This window comes from Cupressus sempervirens, chromosome 5 (genome assembly GCF_028749045.1).
Source record: "Cupressus sempervirens isolate cs-2001-9-10 chromosome 5, ASM2874904v1, whole genome shotgun sequence".
Taxonomy (NCBI): Eukaryota; Viridiplantae; Streptophyta; class Pinopsida; order Cupressales; family Cupressaceae; genus Cupressus; species Cupressus sempervirens.
Genome location: NC_143122.1, coordinates 248,038,559 through 248,059,190, shown reverse-complemented (window position 1 = coordinate 248,059,190; position 20,632 = coordinate 248,038,559). Strand labels below are relative to the sequence as shown.

The 20,632-nt window shown below is 33.5% G+C and overlaps 1 protein-coding gene across 1 annotated transcript; it reads right to left on the bottom strand.

Annotated features, from left to right (window-relative positions):
* Positions 1 to 19,611: 19,611 nt before the first annotated feature.
* On the bottom strand, positions 19,612 to 20,350 carry LOC149555459 (uncharacterized). Its single transcript, XM_089833636.1, has 2 exons — positions 20,259 to 20,350; positions 19,612 to 20,068 (listed from the first exon to the last, which is right to left on the bottom strand). Exons 1-2 carry the CDS (start codon positions 20,348 to 20,350, stop codon positions 19,783 to 19,785), a joined length of 378 nt encoding a protein of 125 aa, XP_089689762.1. The 3' UTR covers positions 19,612 to 19,782.
* Between the last annotated feature and the right edge of the window lie 282 nt (positions 20,351 to 20,632).

Genomic DNA, 20,632 nt, shown 5'->3' with positions numbered 1-20,632 from the left:
AATTATTTGGTGACTAATGTATACCAAATTGGTCACAAGAATAATGGATTTGATAACTATATGATGTAGAGGGGATTGTGGTTTAACTAACCAAACACATTTTTTCTTAACAAGGTCTTAATGAACATCCAATAGTCTTCTTATTAGTGGCCTTCCCAAGGTATCTAACGAAACAATCCAACAATTCTTGGTAGAGTTCCAAATGCTCCAACCAAACAAACAAGGATATAATCAAATTAGAATTTCTCATAGGGAACGAATGTGTTTATATGTTACTTAGACCCAACATGTAACCATAGATACTTTGGTTCTTGTCCATGAAAAAACATACAATCCAATTTGTTGCAATAAGGGCTAAAAGATTCATGATAAAATCAGCCCTCCTGATGAGGTATTTAATTTTTTCTCCTAAAAATTCTAAATGACCAGAGAATCAACTTACATATTTAGAAACTCTTTTTAGGCTATGAAATAGTATCAAAGAATAGGAATTTGGTTTTTCTCCTAGCTCCCTTTACTTAGATTGAGAAAAATTAGGCCTGATTTGTGATTTGTGACCAACTTGAAAGTATCCTTTTGGCACAGCGTGAAATCATTTGTTAGAAAAAGAGTGAGTTGATTGAATGTTTTGGTAAACATACATGCAATGTGGATACATGTGAACTACTTTATTAAATTTGTGGAAGTAACAACTACCCATAAAATGAAATGATTACATCCTTTGCATAAAATGTTTTTTCAGAAGGCCTTAGGATCTTTGGATTTCCTAAAATATTCTTGATAGACATCCATACAAAATGTTGAACCATACGTAATGTGCAGGCTATTCATTTGAAAGTCCAAATATATGGATCTCTTAAACTTTCCAATCAATTTTATCTCAACTATATGATAAAATGCCTAGCAAAAATGTGGTAGCGTAGATAGAAACAAATTCATCCCATTTCACATAATGTTGCAAAGAGTAGTAATCTTGAGAAATGACAAGAAATGACTTCAACATTTGCACAAAATGGGTTTGTTGGATCAATTTTAGAAACTTTTTAATTATTTCACATAAACATCTATATGAAGTGAAAGTGACTTGTAGATGGCATTTTATGTGAGTTTCAAACAATGAGATTAAATATATTGAATATGTTGTAAAATTTTATGAGTACTTATATGTTTCTACTGTGATCATTGAGTTGGCTATTGAACTTTTATAAAAAAATTCATTCCCAAAAAATATGAATGGAGTTTCTTAATTAGATATTTTTACATTCTATGTTAGTGTGAATAATTTGAAACAAAAGAATGTATTTCCCACACTTCAACTGGTCATTTGCGTGAATGTCCATTTGTCACCTTCTCTTTAATTTAAACCCCTCAATTTGATTAGAAGATGAGCCATGTTGATGAAATGAGCCAAGTGCAAATTGTAGATATGTTTTGAAGTCTCTACACTTGGTCGTATATTTTCAAAATACCATCAGCTAAAAATTGATACTGATTCTCATGAGTAGAACTATAAGTCCATAACTCCAATTCAAAACACTTTCCTTCAAATAGCTTGATTTTAGTATTGAATATATACTTAATGTTTGTTGGATCCATAGTTAAAAAGGGTCTAAAACCTATGGGTCTCATCTTGAATGTGGGCATTTGCATTATAGGTATATGGTCCATAGCAACAATTCTTTTAAAAAAATTATTAGTAGGTCATCACAATTGTGACAACATAGTGTTGCGCAAAAAACATTTTCATCGCACAGCCATCACATTTGTGATGACAGAATCTAATAGATTTTTGTTGCATCCTTGGCATTATTGTCATGCAATTGATGGATTGAAGAAACTACTAGATGTTGTACTTGCGATGGTAGACTATCAAAAGTATGACAATACAAAGGTGACCTTTTCGTTTTGTCTTCTACCAATTTGTGATGGCTTAATGCATCACAATTGCAATGGAGGAGGTCGCCATCGAATTTTGATGCCCATCTAACTACATCCAATTTTTCATTCTTTTGTATGGGCGATGTTTGGTCATCACAATTGTGATGGCTTGCTATCATAATTCTGGTCTAAATGTAGTAGTGCTAGGTAGGGCTATTTTATCACCTAGGGTTCCTATTCAAGTTTTGGCATGTAGTGGTCTTAGCCAATTCATTAGTGAAATACTAGAGCTAGTTAGTGCTAGGACATGTCTTGATCAACAAGAAGTATAATAAGGTTATTGGAAATGCACAATGTTACTTGTTTGTCCAAAGCTGCTAGGTAGTGTGCAAATGTTGTCATTATTGTCCAATTTGACATTTGTGCATTTATAGCGATAGATTGGACAAAGAAAAGGTGGAATAGTGGTTTTATTTCCTTAGGTCCAAGTTTAAGCTAGTAGAGTTTCATGAGGTTTTGACCAAGGTTGGTCTTACTATGGAAATATTTTCAAGTTGCATGACAACTTTGCAAAAATTACAAAAGGTGTCATGACAAGTTCTACTATTTTGAGTTCATCTTCAAGAAAAGGGTTGAAAAGATACCCAAAATAGTTGGGAAATGGAATTTTGACCTACTTAAGGTATCCTTAGATGTGTGAGAAGAGTTGGATGATAGTTTTGAAGTAATTTTAATTATTGAACATGCAATTTCCTAAGAAATTTTATCATGGTAAATGCATTTTCCCTCATTTGATCACTTAATGGATTGATATATGCACTATAAGTTATCATGAGTTGGTGGATGTAGATACTAGATTCGGTGTATGATTAGATAGGTTGCTTGATTAAATTTCATTTCATTTTGTAAATATTATCATTTTAGCACTATTGCTGGTCTAAACCAAACCATCTTGACTTATGGGGTGATAACTCACCTTCCCACTATGGTATTTCTATGGTTTCTTGGCATTTATAAGATGAATCATTTTACATTAAGTGTACAGAATCTTGGGCCCTAGAAAGCAAGCTTAGCATTTTTGCAGTGATGCCCTAGGCAAGCTAGAGGAGAATGGTTAGGGATCATAGTGGTTGCAATAATGTTTGATGGGATTGAATGCAATGGTTTCTCTAATCCTAGTGGATGGAGAGGAGGATATGAGTGTGAAGAAGCCTTGTGATGATGGGCCACACTACCCGTACCAACTCACAACAAAAAATGCAACAATATGGAGATAGAGAGATGACAAAAATGCTTCATAAAGCATCCATTAATACTTGAAATCCATTAGAAGAGATTACATTTGAAGAGCTTACAACACAAGAACTTCTATTTCTCAAACTTCCATTAGAAGAGCTTCCATTTCTTGAACTTCCATTAGAAGAGCTTCCATTTCTTGAACTTGATTACAAATGATAATAGGCCTTTCTTAAATAGGCACTTCTAACCCAAGACATTACAAACACAACCAATGTGTGATAAAAGGTAAATACAACTACCTTTAAATAAATATTAAATTCCCACCCAAATACAACTAAACACCCAACAAATATTAAATACATGATTTAAGGATCTTTCCACAAACTTTTAAATTGCCACCTATACACCTTGATTAATGGAATGACAACTATTTTTATTATTTTTCTTTTTACGCCACCTATGCGCCTCGAAAATAGAAATCTCCTTTTCCTTTCTTTTCTCCTTTTTATTTTTTTATTATTTCTCCTCTAATTTTCCTCACTTTCTCTCTCCTCCACAATTTTTTTTTTTCCTTTCTTTTTTTCCGCTCTTTTTTTTTTTTTTTTCTAATAATTTAATTTTCCCATGTAAGATGCTCCTGCATCAGACTCCCTTGGTAGATAGAAAAGTGTGTCCCACACTTTAACGCCAAAAGAAAGATATACAACCATATTCATCTTCACCACAAGCTTCCACCTCAGCAGGACAAGAAAACCAACATGCAAATCTTCCTCATTTTTTTTTGCTGATGCATGATGCTCCTGCATCTGACTCCCATGGTAGGAAAAATTTTGTGAATATGGATCCACAAATGAAGTAGCCACTGTTGACATTTTTTTTTCTCTTCCTCCAACCCATAGCTGGAACAAGTGCCCGGTGCCGATATATTTCCTTCTTTCTTCTTTTCCAACACCTAGTCAGAACAACTGTTTGCTATTGAAAATACTCCTTCACAATGAACTCTATCCAAGTATAACTCTCATCCTCATCCAATCTTGTTGAATTAATCACACCTGTACTAAACCCAGCAACACCATACCAATCTTCCTTTGCATACCACACATGACTAAAAAAATCCTCATGGAAACCATCATCAATATCTTTTGAACTCATACCAAAGACAACATCACATGATTCATAAAAATTTACCTCTTTGACATATTCATCTGCGCTTGCCTCTTTCATCTCGTCAATAATGCATGTAACTACTCCACTTGCTTGATCTCCAACTAAGGCACTATCCTCTTCCTCAATTGTTTTAGTCTTCCAATCACCTTCATCTACTTTTGGCATACAAATCTGGTTATCTTCATGCTCTTCCTCTTCTCTTTCATCTTCTTCAACTTCTAGTTCGCAAATAATTTTCTCTTCATCCAATTGCTCTTCCACTAGATCATCTTTCTTTTCCACATCCAAGGAATTATCAACATCTCTTTTCTGGTGACATGCTCTTCGTTTCCGCAACTCAGCTTCTAATTCATTCACTTGCTTCTGCAAATCAACTAGCAATGATTGTTGATTTCTCGCTCTAAATTTCTCAAGTCGAGGAATCCTCAGGATCCATCCAATCACAAAAGTCATCTTCTTCTTTCTCTTCTCCATAATCAAGTCTTCAGAAGATAAATCTCGTCCAAAACAAGAACCTCGTGCAAACTGCCTCACAGTCAGTGCTCTATCTACACAATCAAGAACTTCTTCGCAAACTTCACCCAACTCAAGGTCCTAGTGCAAATTGCCTCACATTCGGCGATCTGTCCAAACACTCAAAAACTCCTGCTCTGATACCACTGATGACGGGCCACACTACCCGTACCAACTCACAACAAAAAATGCAACAATATGGAGATAGAGAGATGACAAAAATGCTTCATAAAGCATCCATTAATACTTGAAATCCATTAGAAGAGATTACATTTGAAGAGCTTACAACGCAAGAACTTCTATTTCTCAAACTTCCATTAGAAGAGCTTCCATTTCTTGAACTTGATTACAAATGATAATAGGCCTTTCTTAAATAGGCACTTCTAACCCAAGACATTACAAACACAACCAATGTGGGATAAAAGGTAAATACAACTACCTTTAAATAAATATTAAATTCCCACCCAAATAGAACTAATCACCCAACAAATATTAAATACATGATTTAAGGATCTTTCCACAAACTTCTAAATTGCCACCTATACACCTTCATTAATGGAATGACAACTATTTTTATTAATTTTCTTTTTACGCCACCTATGCGCCTTGAAAATAGAAATCTCCTTTTCCTTTCTTTTCTCCTTTTTATTTTTTTATTATTTCTCCTCTAATTTTCGTCACTTTCTCTCTCCTCCACAATTTTTTTTTTTTTCCCTCTTTTTTTTTTTTTTTTTCTAATAATTTAATTTTCCCATGTAAGATGCTCCTGCATCAGATCATGCATCACCTTGTGCCAAAGGGGAAGTTATGATCATTAATTTCTTGATGTGTGTGAACAAATGCTTGTGAATGTTGATAGACTAGTGCAGAACCCTTGAATTTAGGCTTAATTCTAGCAACCCACTATATAGATAGATTGGGGAAGTGAGACTAGGTAGATTCAAAAAGTCTTCCAAAATGGTGTCAAGATAAGGAGTTTTCTCACCACGTTGACAAGAAATTTTGTGAGTTAGAAGCCAAAATGGGTGTTTTAAGGCATAATTCCTTGTAGCCCTATTAGGCCTAGTTTCAAGGAAATTATTGAAATAGATAAGGATTTGAATGTATTTTGGGTTCATGAACATTATAATGGACCCAATGATCTAGAGGCAAAACTTCCTCTCCATTATTGTTTGTATTTGGTTTTACTTCATCACTTGGTGTGGGTGAAACAAGAAGGCATCAATTGAATGTTCTATGGGTTGAGTGGATTTCACCATTAGTGTTGACAAGTTGAAGATGTAGAGGATTGGGGATAGGATCCTCTTGAGTTAGGATTTGTAAAGAACCCTAATAGGCTAGATTTTCCCTCACATTAGTTAGTTTAGAAGTCTTTTGATCTGTAGCATTTTTGTTTCTTTAGCTTAGGTCTTTGATTTGATTTTAGTGCTAGTTTTTTTATTCTTTATTGTCAATTCTTTTGTGGGTTGCTAGTTGTCTAGGGCAGTTGGTTTTCTTATCCAACATAGTTTAATCAATTGAATTCTTAATATATTTTTTGTAACGACAGAAGGGATTTTAGGGTCCCAATATAAAAACGTATTATGAACCTTAATCAAAAACATATTTTATGACAATGATGTCGACCACTTCTCTCACTATGGAGTCATACATCAATTTGAAAGGTGACATAAGACAATTACCCTTTTATTGACAAGATCAATAAATGTAAAATGAAAGAATTTTTTCCTTTTTATGGAGTTAATTCACAAGGGTCTATGACAATTTCTATTCATAGAGATTTTTTTCTCTATTGTTACACTCCAAATACTGAGTATAAATCTTGTATTAATCCAAATATTTGAAATTGTATAATCCTCTATTTAGGATTAATAATTTAAATATGGTAATAGTATTTGATAATCAAATGAAATTAATTATTTTCGTTTATAATTTACAAATATTTGTTAATAGTAGTATATTGCAATGATTAAATTATTTTATTGTTCTTCTTATTATGAAGGTTCAAGTCTTATTCAAGATGAGGATCCATTTATAGTCTCACTAATTCCTAGATCTAGACCAAAGCCTTGCTATAAAGAAAGACATAGATGGGGCAAGTATTAAAGATTATATATATTATTATATTTAACATTAAACATTTTAAAGATAAAAGAAAAAAAAGAAAAAAAGAAAAACTAAGAAAATCAACTAATTTTTTTAATTTCTTCATATTTAATATCTACTTATATTGGCTAATAGCGATATTTTAAAATGGTTAAATATTTTTATTATTTGGGTTAAATCTCACTAGAAATAAGGATCCATTCATGATCTCAATCACTAGCTCAAGAATAGACCCTTGTTATAAAGAAATTAATAGAGTGTGCAAGTATTAAAAGCTATATATTATTATATTTGACATTAAACACACATTGTTCATAAAAGAAGAACCAACACTAGGATTTTTAAATTTAGCATCTACGCTCCATTCATTGAGCACCAAGATGCATACATGAAACTTTTTAGCTATGTCAACAGCCACTATGTGTGTGTGTGTGTGTGTAGATGGATATATATAAACACCCTAATTTTTGTTAGTTGAAGTGAGGTTCTTCAGAGTGAAAGTGTAAGTAGTAACTATAGTAACACCAAGCCAACACTGAGAAAGGTATATTCCTTTGGAATAGCAAGCCGCACTGCTCCCACACCAGTTATATATGCTACAAGATCACCCACTATTGTAGAAGAAGTTCCCTTTTGGACTGCATGTTGGATCCCCCATCACCATGGGAAGCCCAATATTGCATCCCAAAAACATTACTATTACTAACAATACTAGCATGGTTGATTTGTACTAACCCATATTCTTTCTGCATTTACACAAACAATAAACTTAAATCATGAAATGTAAGGACACAGTTAATAGTTAGCAATACTCATAGTCTAAGCACACAAACTGAAATAAAAGAAAAACTCTTTGCAATGATCCATGTGCTTTCTAATTTTGGTGTCATGCCATTGCTCTATGATTTCAGTGTCATGTCATTACTCTATGATTTTGTTTCTATGTCATTCCCTTTCTCTACAATTTCATTTTTGTATTGTGCCATTTCTCTATGATTTCATTGTCATTCCCTAGCTCTGCAATTTTCTTCAAGAGCTATGTAAATGTTGGTTTCTTTTCCTTCGAAATAGGTATCTCTTTATATCTCCTTCTCAACATGTATATCTAGAAGTAATTTTTAAGGTGTTTATTCCATCTTAGCACAATAGAAAAATTGATCCAGCTGCATACATATTCTAGAATCCAAATAATAAAGCAATAAAACTCACTCAACCTATGCTAATTGACTTACCTCAAGATCCGAACCACAAAAATAACACGGACAAGGAAAAATGGATAGAGTTCACAAGAAATTTTACAAAAGCATATCATAGCAGATAGTTTTACAAAGAAACTAGTCATAACTAGTTAAATGGATCTAGTTGCTGATTTGTTGTGTTGACTACAAATTCCTATAGAGTTATCATCAAATTAGGTACAAAAAAATGAACAATCAACTGTTCCTAGCTAGTAGGGTAAATTATAGCTTTCAATGGTGATACAATTTTATATGTGAGGAATTTATGAGTAACTTCAGTGAAGAGTTGAGTATAAGGATGTTGAAGTGGTTCCCAACCTTACATTACTTGTAAACCATGCAAAGGATGTTGAAGTGGTTCCCAACCTTGAAACACTCTTAGAAGAATTCTATATTTGAACTATAAATTCTCAAAGACACTTGCAAGTAATTCCAATGCCATAGTACCTACCACAACACTTTCCTAGATTCTATCTATTGCCTCCCATAATATCTTCTATGTTGTCTAGTTGTTATTTCTACCACACAGTCTCTTTCTAAAGTTGCTCCTTTTCCTTCTCTTTCTAAAGCTCCTCCTTCTCCTTCACTCTTGTGGCTTAAATTTTGATTATCAAACTTCTAAATGTCTGCCTCTACCTTATCTAAAATAAACTTCACATTATGTTGTAACTCTAGAATAGGTATTTGTTCATCGATAGCTTTCATTTAAGCATTCAAGTTTTTAGGATTGGTCAACACCCTCACTTGTGGACCTCTCATGTCAAGCACTTTCTATACTATTTCAACACCATGTTTTTTCTTCTAAGCTAATAGTTCTGGAGGTGCATTTTCTTGTAAAACATTAATTTTGTTGAGCAATTGTAAACTCTTAGAAAGTGCATTTTTGTTTTCATGTATGCATGTATAAATAATAATGAATAATAATATTATTTTCATGTATGTCAAAATAATAACTAATATCACCATTCGATCATTTAATAATCAAGTAATCAACCTAGTTAATCAACAACTACACCAATTTAACAACTACTTAAAATGGTTATCTGTCCTATGCCTAGGTTACTCTGTGATCTTGCCTACTATTGTCTAATTTTTTAGTATAGTCATTGTCTCAAGAAAGAGCAGAATATAAGGAAACTCAGGTGTGGAAACAACTTCCTACACTAATCCCTTAAGGAAAGTATTGTGAGAATTCCTATTAGATCCTCACAATTTAATATTCAATATTATGTAAACAATAATATTGTAGTCAACCATGAATACAGAAAACAAATAGACAAAGAAAACACATAAACACAAAGATATGCCAGTGGAGAAAAACCTTTCAGTAAAACAGTCTCACCCCTCCAAAACTTGCACAATGTATTATTTTCAACACAAAGGTTATAACACACTTGCAATGCAAGTTCTTTTGGGATACAAGAGACTAATCCATTAGCAACTAACAATACACTTTTCAGTCTCTCTTATCTACAACCCTAAAAATGCTTATATAATGCACTTTCCATTTTAGGGAAAATTCCAAAGAACAATTATATTAGGGTTTTACCATTCTCTGGAAGTGTACAAATCCCAAAAAAAATTTAGACCGATGCCCCAAACCCCACACGCTAGATGGAGACTTGAGTGTACAGTACTCAATGATCAATTGTCACCTATTTTGATATCTTCACCCATCATCAAATCTTCTAGAGATAGATCTTACACATCATAGGAATTCGTCATAACCATTTTAGCCATGATCTCCTTACACACAATTCAAGATGCTAACACATACAAGTAGAGTGACACATCAACATGCCAACTAGACATCCAAAAAATACATTTACAAAACAAATAATAAGAATAGGAATTATAAATGGTTGATACACCTTATTCCTAACATTCTCCCACTTTTCAAACACCTTGTAAGAGCAATAGGAACATAACAACAAGTAACTACTATAGGCCAAAAGGTCCATAGACTCCGAACACCATCTAAGCTTTTATATGCCCACTAGTTTCATCAATGCATCTACAACATTCTTTATAGTATCTACCTTCTCCAAATTTACCTTTCCATCTTCCACCATATCTCTCACAAACTGAAACTGCACATCAATGTGCTATGTTATGGCATGGAAAGTTGGATTCTTTGCAAGGAAAATAGCACTTTAAATATAGCACCAAATAGCAATCTATCTTGCATCAACACCAATGTCAAAATGAAATCTCCTAATCCAAATGGTTTCCTTACTAGCATGAGTAGTAGCCATGTACTCAACTTCTATAGTGGACAAAGCATCGACAGGTTGTCACTTACTCATCCAATTGATGGCACCACCAAACATAGTGAACACATAAGCACTGGTGGATCTCTTGCTATCAATATCACTAGCCCAATTTGAATCAACAAACCCATAGATACAAATTGAATGCAGAGCTCTAGAAGACTTACCATGATAACTAATGGATTAATTTGATGTGCCCCTCAAATATCTAAATACTTTCCTAACTGCATCCCAATGTACCAGTCCAGGATTAGCCATAAACCAGCTTAGAACTCCCACTACTTGGAAAATGTTTGGTCTAGTATAGACCATAACATACATAAAGTTGGCAACTACAAGGTACTCTACTCATGTCCTCCACCTCACTAGGATATTTTGGACAATCATCTATAGATAATTTTGTTCCCATAGAAACAGGAACACACAATGGCCTACAATCTACCATGCGGAACTTGTCCAACACAAACTTCACATACTTACTCTGACTCAACCAAAATTTTTTGTTATGCCCCAAGATCTTTCATCTCAAACTCAGATAACAAATGAGGTTTAAAATTAGAAATCATACCCTTACCCTTCCCAAATAGCAACATATCATCAACATATAATGCAACAATCAGAAGGTGATCATTTTCAACTCTAAAATAAACACAATGATCTAATTTCAATAGTACAAATCTAATAAACAACACAAAGGCATCAAACTTAAGGTACCACATCCTAGGAGATTGTTTCAAACCATATAATGATTTCGTTAATCTGCAAACCAAATATTTTTTACCTTTAATGATGTAGTATTCAAGTAGTGACATATAAATCTCTTTGTCCAAATCACCATGACGGAAAGTTGTCTACACATCCATCTATTTTATCTCTAAATCATATGATGCGACATGAGATAATAGAAATATAATAGATGTCAAATTTGCAACATGATAGAATGTTTCACCATAATCTATTCCCTCTACCCGTGAACCCCTTCGCAACCAATCTAGCTTTGTACATTTCAACATTGTCATATACACACTATTTCTTCTGAAAAACCCATTTGCTACCAATAGGTTTTCATCCTTTAGGAAAAGGTACAATGTCCCAAGTTTTTTTTTAAATCGAAGGAATCCATCTCATCATCCATGGCCTCAATCCAAGAACCTATATCTTCCATATCCAAAGCCTCTTTTATAGATCTAAGCTCATTAGTGTTAGTAATCAAAGCGAAGGAACAACTGGAAACTAACATAGAATAACCAAACTTTTTTGGTTTCTTTGTTACTCTCACGGATCTCTTGAAGTGCTAAGGTTGAGGTTTTTCTTCCTATTTTTTTGAACTATCAAAGCCACTAGAGCTTTCCTCATCATTAGACCCAGCATGGTCCTTCTATTCAGTCTTCTTAGTGCTAGGAGACAAACAAACAATATCTTCCTTCTTTTAGTTTTCCTTTGGTTATAGCATAATAGGAGAAGATGTTAGCTCTCTAAAAATAACATTTTTTCTATACAACACCTTACTATTCACAGGGTCCCAAAGCTTGTATCCTTTCACACCAACATTGTATCTAATGAAAATACATTTGACAACTTTGTTTTCCAACTTAGATCTTTTCTCCTTTGGAACATGTGCATAAGTTTCACAACCAAAAACATGAAGATCTCTAGTTGAAGGCTTCTTACCAAACCACACCTCCATGGGTGTTTTACCAACAAGAGTTGATGTAGGAGATTTGTTAACTATATAGCAAGAAATGGTCACAACTTTACCCTAAAACCTTTGTTTAAGACTAGCTCCACTAAGCATACTCCTAGCATTCTCCATCAATGTTATGTTCATTCTTTTTGCAACTCCATTTTGTTGTACAACATAAGGAGTTATCTAATGCCTCTTAATACGTCATTCTTTATAGAACTATTCAAACCCTACTAAGCAAAACTCACCAGCATTATCAGTTCTCACACACTTAATCTTCTTACTAGTCTGATTCTTTACAAGAGCTTTAAATTCCCTATACTGACTAAAGACTTGTGTCTTATTTTTTAGGAAATATTCCATGTCCTTCTACTATAATCATCTATAAAAGATACAAAAAATATAGACTTGGAGATTGAAGGAACTTTTAAAGGACCAAATACATTAGAATGAATAAGATCCAAAACATCAAAAGATCTATGAGAACTATAGTAAAATTGAACATGATTTTGTTTATCGTAGACACAATAATCACAGAAGTTGAACTCAAGATTAAAATAATTTAACCCATCAACAACATTCTTTTTGTTTAGGGTTCTGAGATGCTTCTCACAAATGTGGCCAAATCTCATATCGCATAACATTGTCTTTTCTGTAGGAAGCTTTCCTTCCAATGTGTTTGCACCCTTAGGTACACATGTTGCACTTCCATTGGAACCAATAACCACAGTCTTCTTTACTGCTAATTTAAATGGTGGGGATGAAGTGATAGTTGCTCTCTTCTTTGAAACAAATGAAATATTGCACTATGAAATGCATGCATCAAGATGAAATAGAGTACCTCTCCTAGTACCCTTTACAAGCACCATAGATCCTCTCATCATCTTGCATCCATCTTTAGAAAAAACAACTAGCACACCTACATCATTCAACATACATATAGATAATAGGTTTCATGCCAAACCAAGGATCTGCATTACCCCATTGATCTCCTTTACTCATCCATTAGGGAATTTGATAGTGACCCATCCTCGTCCAAATATCTTTAGGTGAGAATCATCACTTAAGTACACCTTTCGACCATCAAAAACTTCATACTTTGAGAACTAGTATTGATGAGAGGTCATGTGGAAAGAAGCACCCAAGTCTATCAACCACACATCAACAGATGCATGTGCTGCCAAGGCTGTAATGAAAGCATTGCCATCTTCTTGAGATTTTTTTTCTCAACTTGAATCTAAAGCCTTCATCTTCTTTGGCTCTATGCAGTATTTACAAAAGTGCCCAATCCTATCAGAGTTCCATCATTTTTTCTCAGACTTTCTAGGAGTTTTTATTTTCTACAAGATTTGGATCTACCCTTTCCAAACCTTTTGTCATTTTGCTTCCCTCTATCATTGGATCTATAGTGAATGGCAAGAGCTTCATTAGCTAAATCTGAAGACTTTCTTCGTATCTCCTTAGATAACAATGAGTACTCTACATCATCCATTTTAAAAGTGACTAAAGTACTTCCAAGAGGCATCAGAAGATTGTCTCATGAATCTAGCAAGGAGCATAATAGGGTCATACACCAATCCTCCTCCTCTATCTTGACACCAGATGATGGAAACTATGTAATCATTAAATTAAAAGCATTTAGATGATCTATAATAGATCCTCCTTCCTCCATTCTTAGAGAATACAACTTCTTCCTTAGTAAAAACTTGTTCACAAGAGATTTGGCTTGATACACAGACCCAAGCCATGTCCACAAACTATTTGCAGTCTTTTCATCAAGAACATTTAGGAGAACTAAATCAGTTAAACAAATTCTAATGAGACCCTTAGCTTTCTAATCCTTGATATCTCAATCTACTTGAGATATTGCTGCATATCTCACATCAAGTGAAGTTGCCTCCCATCGATCATGATCTTTAGTCAAGTTTTCCATATTGAGTTTCCACAACTCAAAATTACTGCCAATAAATTTCTCCACCTCCATTTTTCTTTATTATGAACTACCCATCTCAATCTAAAAATAAGATTTAGAATTCTCTGCACAAAACTCTCACTCAACTTGCTCGAGTGTACAATACTTAATAATTAATTGCCACATGTCTTCACATCTTCACCCATCATAAAATCTTCTAGATATAGCACTTACGCATCATAGGAATCTATCATAACCATTTCAACCATTATCTCCTTACACACAATTCAAGATGTTGACACATCAAAATGCCAACCAGACATGTACACTCACACTTAATTACATTATTTGCAAAAAAATACATTTACAAAACAAATAATAAGAATAGGAATTATCCAAGGTTGAGAAACTTTATTCCTAACATAGAAAACTCTTGAGATAGGTGAGCTTGTATTGATAAAGATCAATAGACATTATTTGAAACTCCATAGAACCTATCATCATAGAAGATGTATCTCTCTGAAGAAATCTAATCTTTCTCTTAACTAGGCTCTGAAACCACATTAAAGATCCCATTTAAGATTAGAATTATAATTATTCATCAAGTCTTAAATCACAAAACATGACATGAAAGGATATCTTTTAGCTTTGAGATATTAGTATAAGTATGTTATAAAGGAGACATCTCATGAAATGACGTGTCTCCATGATGTGGAGCCATGTCCATTCATGGCATGGCTTCACTATTAACTAATCAAATTATAACAATGGCCCAGATCATATTAGTTAACTTTAACCAATGTTGTTATAACCTCAGGTCATTGATATGCATAGAAGAAGAATGGATAACATACTTGATCCCTTTCATGTATCAACATTATTGCATTTGATCCTTTCATGAATGATTATATGCATGAATATTAGATCATTACTCAATTTGTTACAAATAAAGTTTGAAAATTAGTACTAAAATAAGAGTACTACATTTTGATATTTAGTCATTGTGTTGGCCCCTGATATTTCTAGAAATAATGATTCTTTGGTGACTAACATATACCAAACTGATCACAAAATTAATGGATTTGATACCAATATCATGTAGAGGAGATTATGGTTTAACTAACCAAACAAATTTTTCCTTAACAAGGTCTTAATGGCCATCCAATATTCTACTCATTAGTGACCTTCCTAAGATATCGAATAAGACAATCCAATAATTCATGGTATAGTTACAAACTCTCCAACCAAGAAAACTAGGATATAATCAAATTAGAATTTTGCATAGAGAATGAATGTGTTCATATGTTACTTAGACTCAACATGTTAACCCACAATCCAATTTTCTATAGTAAGGGCTAAAAGATTCATGATAAAATTAGCCCTCCTAATGAGGTATTTAATTCATTTCTCTTACAAATCCTAAATGTCCCCCAAATTAAATTGCATATTTAGAAACTTTTTTCAAGTTATGAAATAGTATCAAAGAATGAGAATGTTTTTTTTCTCCTAACTCCTTCACCTAGATTGAGCAAGATTAGGCTTGATTTGTAGATTTAGGACCATCTCGAATGCATCCTTTTGGAATAGGGTGAAATCATTTGTTAGAAAAATATGATCTGATTGAATACTTTGGTAAACATACATGCAATGTGGATACATGTGAACTATTTTATTAAATTCCTAGAAGTAACAACTACCCATAGAATGAAATGATTGTAACCTTTGCATTAAATGGTTTTTGAGAAGGCCTTAGGATGATTGAATTTCCCAAAATATTCCTGATACACATCCATAAAAAATGTCAAACCATAGGCAATGTGTAGGGTATTTAGTAGAAAGTCCAAAGATATGGAGATCTGAAACTTGCACATCAATTATATGTCAATTGTATGATAAAATTCCTAGCACAAATGTTGTGGCATAGATAGAAACACATTCGTTCCATTTGATATAATATCACAAAGAGTATCACTCTAGAGAAATGATAAGAACTAACTTAAAAATTTGCACAAAAAGGATTTGTTGGATTAATTTTTAGAAACTTTTGAGTTGTTCCACATAAACATCCATATGAAGTGAAAGTGACTTGCAAATGACATTTTTTGTGATGTTCAAACAATGAGATTAAATATATAAAATATGTTACTTGTAAAATTTTATGACTACTTATATGTTTCCACTATGATCTTTGAATTGGCTATTTCACTTTTCTAAAAAAATTGATTCCCAAAAATTTTGATTGGAGTTTCTTGATTAGATGTTTGTACATTTTATGTTAGTTGCAAATAATCTCGAACAAAAAGAATGTATTTCCCACACTTCAATTAATTGTGTGCGTGAATGTACATTTTTCACCTTCTCTTTAATTTAAACCCGTTAATTTGATTACAAGATGAGCCAGGTTGATGAAATGAGCCAAGTGCGAATTGCAGATTTGTTTTGAAGTCTCTACACTTGGCCATATGTTTTTAAAATACCATCAACAAGAAATTGACATTGATTCTCTTGAGAATAACTATAAGTCCATAAGTCCAATTCATAACACTAACCTTCAAATAGTTATCAATTTTAGTATTGAAGATATACTTAACATGTGCTAGATCCATAGTGAAAAAGAGTCTAAAAACTATGGGGCTCACCTTAAATGTGGGAATTTTCATTATAGGTTTGTGGCCTATACAAACAATATTTTATAAAAATTTATTAGTAAGTTATCACAATTTTGATGAGACACACAATGGCACGACGTTGGGTGAACAAAATTTCTATTGCATAGCTATCATTCTTGGGATCATGCGATGGTAGAATCTGATAGATTTTTGTCACACCCTTGGCATTTTTTTCATGCACTATCACACTTGCGATGCACTAGAGAAATCACTAGTTGTCATACTTGCAATCGTAGATAGCTACAAGTAAGACAATATGATCGTGACCTTTTCGCTTTGTCTTCTACTAATTTGTGACAACTTTATCTATCACAATTACGATGAAGGAGCTTTGCATCACAAGTTGCAATGGCAAAAGTTTGATGCCAATCCAAATAGGTCCAATTTCACATTCTATTACATGGGCAATGGTTGGTAATCACAATTGTGATGGCCTACCATCATAATTTGGGTCCAAATATAATAGTACTAGGTAGGGCTATTTTACCACCTAGGGTTCCTGGTTAGGTATTGGCTTGTAGTGGCCTTAGCAAAGCCACTAGTGAAATAATAGAGCTAGTTAGTCCAAGGACATGTCTTGATTAGGAGGAGCTATAATTAGGTTACTAAAAATGCACAATGTTGCTTGTTTCTCCAAAGATGCTAGGTATTGTGCAAATATTCTCATTATTTCAAAATATGACATTTGTGCACTTAGAAGAATAGATTGGACAAACAAAGGGTGGAATAGTGGTTTTATTTCCTCAAGTTCAAGTTTAAGTTGGTAGAATTTCTTGAGGTTTTGATCATGGTTGGTCTAACTATGCAAATATTGTAAAGTTGCATGACAACTTTGCAAAAATTACAAAAGTTGTCATGATAACTTTTGTCATTTTCAATTCATCTTTAAGAAAAGGGTTGAATAAATGCATAGAATTGTTGGGAAATGGACTTTGGGCCTATTTAAGGCATCCCTCTGCCTATGAGAAGAGTTGGATGACAATTTTGAAGTAAGTTTGATTAGTGAACAAGCAATTTTTTGAGCAATTTTATCATGCTCAATGCATTTTCCATTCATTGGGTCACTTAATGGATTGACCTTTGCACTATAAGTTGTGCATGAGTTGGTGGATGTAAATACTAGATTTTGTGTGTGATTAGATAGGTTGGTTGATTTCATTTAATTTCATTTTGTAAATATTTTCATTTTAGCAATGACGTTAGTCTAAACCAAGCCATCTTGACTCACGGGGTGATAACTCATATTCCCATCATGGTATTTCTATGGTTTCATGGGATTTGTGAGATGACTCATTTTACATAAAGTGTATAGAAGCTTGGGCCCTAGAAAGCAAGCTTAGCATTTTTCCAGTGATGCCCTAGGATAGTTAGAGGAGCATGGTTAGGGATCACAATGGTTGTAGTAACATTTGATGGGGTTGAACGCATTGGTTGCTTCAATCCAAGTGAATGGAGAGGAGGATATGCATGTGAAGAAGCCCTATGCCAAAGAAGAAGTTATGATCATGAGTTTTCCTATGTGTGTGAACAAACCCTTGTGAATGTTGATAGACTAGTGCAAAACCCTGGAATTTAGGCTTAATTCTAGCAACCCACTATATGGATAGCTTGGGGAAGTGAGACCAGGTGAATTTGTAAGGTCTTCAAAAATGGTGTCAAGATATGGAGTTTTCTTGCCACCTTGATAAGAAAGATTTCGAGTTTGAAGCCAAAAAGGGTGTTTTAAGTCCTATTTCCTTGTAGCCCTATTAGGCCTAGTTTCAAGAAAATTCTTGAAATAGATAAGGATTAGAAAGTAATTTTGGTTGATGAACAATAGAATGGACCCAATAGTCTAGAGGCAAAAATTCCTCTCCATTATTGTTTGTATTTGGTCATAGTTGATCACTTGGTGTGGGTGGAACAAGAAAGCATCAATGGAGCATGTTATGGGTTGAGTTGATTTCACCATTAGTGTGGACAAGTTGAAGTAGTTGAGGATTGGGGATAGGATCCTCTTGAGTTAGGGTTCATAAAAAACCCTAATAGGCTAGAGCAGTAGCCTAGTGAGGACCATAAAAGAAGGTAGGGTTGAAAAGCAAGATTTGTCCTCACATCAATTAGTTTAGAAGTCTTTTGGTCTATAGCATTTTTGTGTCTTTAGCTCAGGTCTCTCAATTTATTTTAGCATTGGTCTTCTTTTCTTTACTATCAGTTTCGTGGTGGGTTGCTAGTTGTCTAGGGCATCTAGTTTTCTTATCCAACATAGTTTAAACATTTGAATTTTTAGTAAATATTTTTGTAATGACAAGAGGGTTTTGACAGCCCTTTAAAAAAAACCTTTTATAACCCTTAATTAAAAACATATTTTATGAAAAAGTTGTCAACCACTTCCCTGGCTATGGTGTCATACATCAATTTGAAAGGCGACGTAAGGCAATTGCCCTTTTATGGACAAGATCAACAAATGTAAAATGAAAGGAGGTTTTCTTTTTTATGGAGTTAATTCACAAGGGTCTAAGAGAATTTGTATTCATGGAGATTTTTTTCTCTATTACTACACTCCAAATACTAAGGAGTATAAATCTTCCATTAATCCAAATATTTGAAATTGTATAATCCTCTATTTAGGATTAATAATTTAAATATGGTAATAGTATTTGATAGCCAAATGGAATTAAATATTTTTGTTTATAATTTACAAATATTTGTTAATAGTGGTATATTGTAATGGCTGAATTATTTTATTGTTCTTCTTATTACCAAGGTTCAAATCTTATTGGAAACGATGATCCATTTAGAATCTCACTGATTCTAGCTCCAGACCAAAGCCTTGCCATAAAATAATTGTATTATTTGGATCAAATCTCACTAGAAATGAGGATCCATTCATGATCTCAATGACTCTAGCTCAAGAGCAAAGCCTTGTTATAAAGAAATTAATAGAGTGTGAAAGTATTAAAAGCTATATATTATTATATTTGACATTAAACACACATTGTTTATAAAAGAAGAACCAACACGAGGATTTTTTATTTAGCATCTGCGCTCCATTCACTGAGCACCGAGATGCATACATGGCACTTTTCAGCTATGTCAAGAGCCACTTTATATATATATAAACACCCTAATTTTTGTCAGTTGAAGTGAGGTTCTTCCCAGCGAGAGTGTAAGTCGTAACTGCAGTAACACCGGGCCAACACTGAGCAAGGCATTTTCCTTTGGAACAGTAAGCCGCACCGCTCCCGCACCAGTTATATATGCTGCAGCATCTCCCACTGTTGCAGAAGAAGTTCCCTTTTGGACTGCATGTTGGATCCCCCATCACCATGGGAAGCCCAATATTGCATCCCAAAAACATTACTATTACCAGTAAGACTGCCACGGTTGATTTGTACTGACCCATATTCTTTCTGCATTTACATAAACAATAAACTTAAATCATGAAATTTAAGGGCACAGTTAATAGTCAGCAATAATCATAGTCTAAGCACACAAACTGAAATAAAAGAAAAATTCTTTGCAATGATCCATATTTCTAGTGATATAATATACAAAAACAAGAAAAAACTGTGTAAGAGCATAAGCCAAATAGAAATATACAAACAATGCCGCTTTCTTTGTGCTATATTCTGGATTGGCAATGACAAAGAGTAATGAGCATGGGGTCTATTTAGAGTAAGAATTCCTGACATTCCATGAATAAAATGTACCTTATCCTTACTAGCTTTTCTAAGATTTAATAATCATAGCATAGACTGTTTTGTCATGTGTTAGAAATTTTTGACAATATACTAGTCAATAGAATCGGCTACTCAAAGATAACGACTGTCATCAATTAATAAAATGTTATCTAGAAGTTCATCATAATGATTTTCAAGTGAATTAATAAAAGAATAACGTTTACTAATCTGCCCGTGACTCCTTTTTTCTTCTTTACTTTTGTTATGACTGAATGAGTTGATCAAAGTTCATTA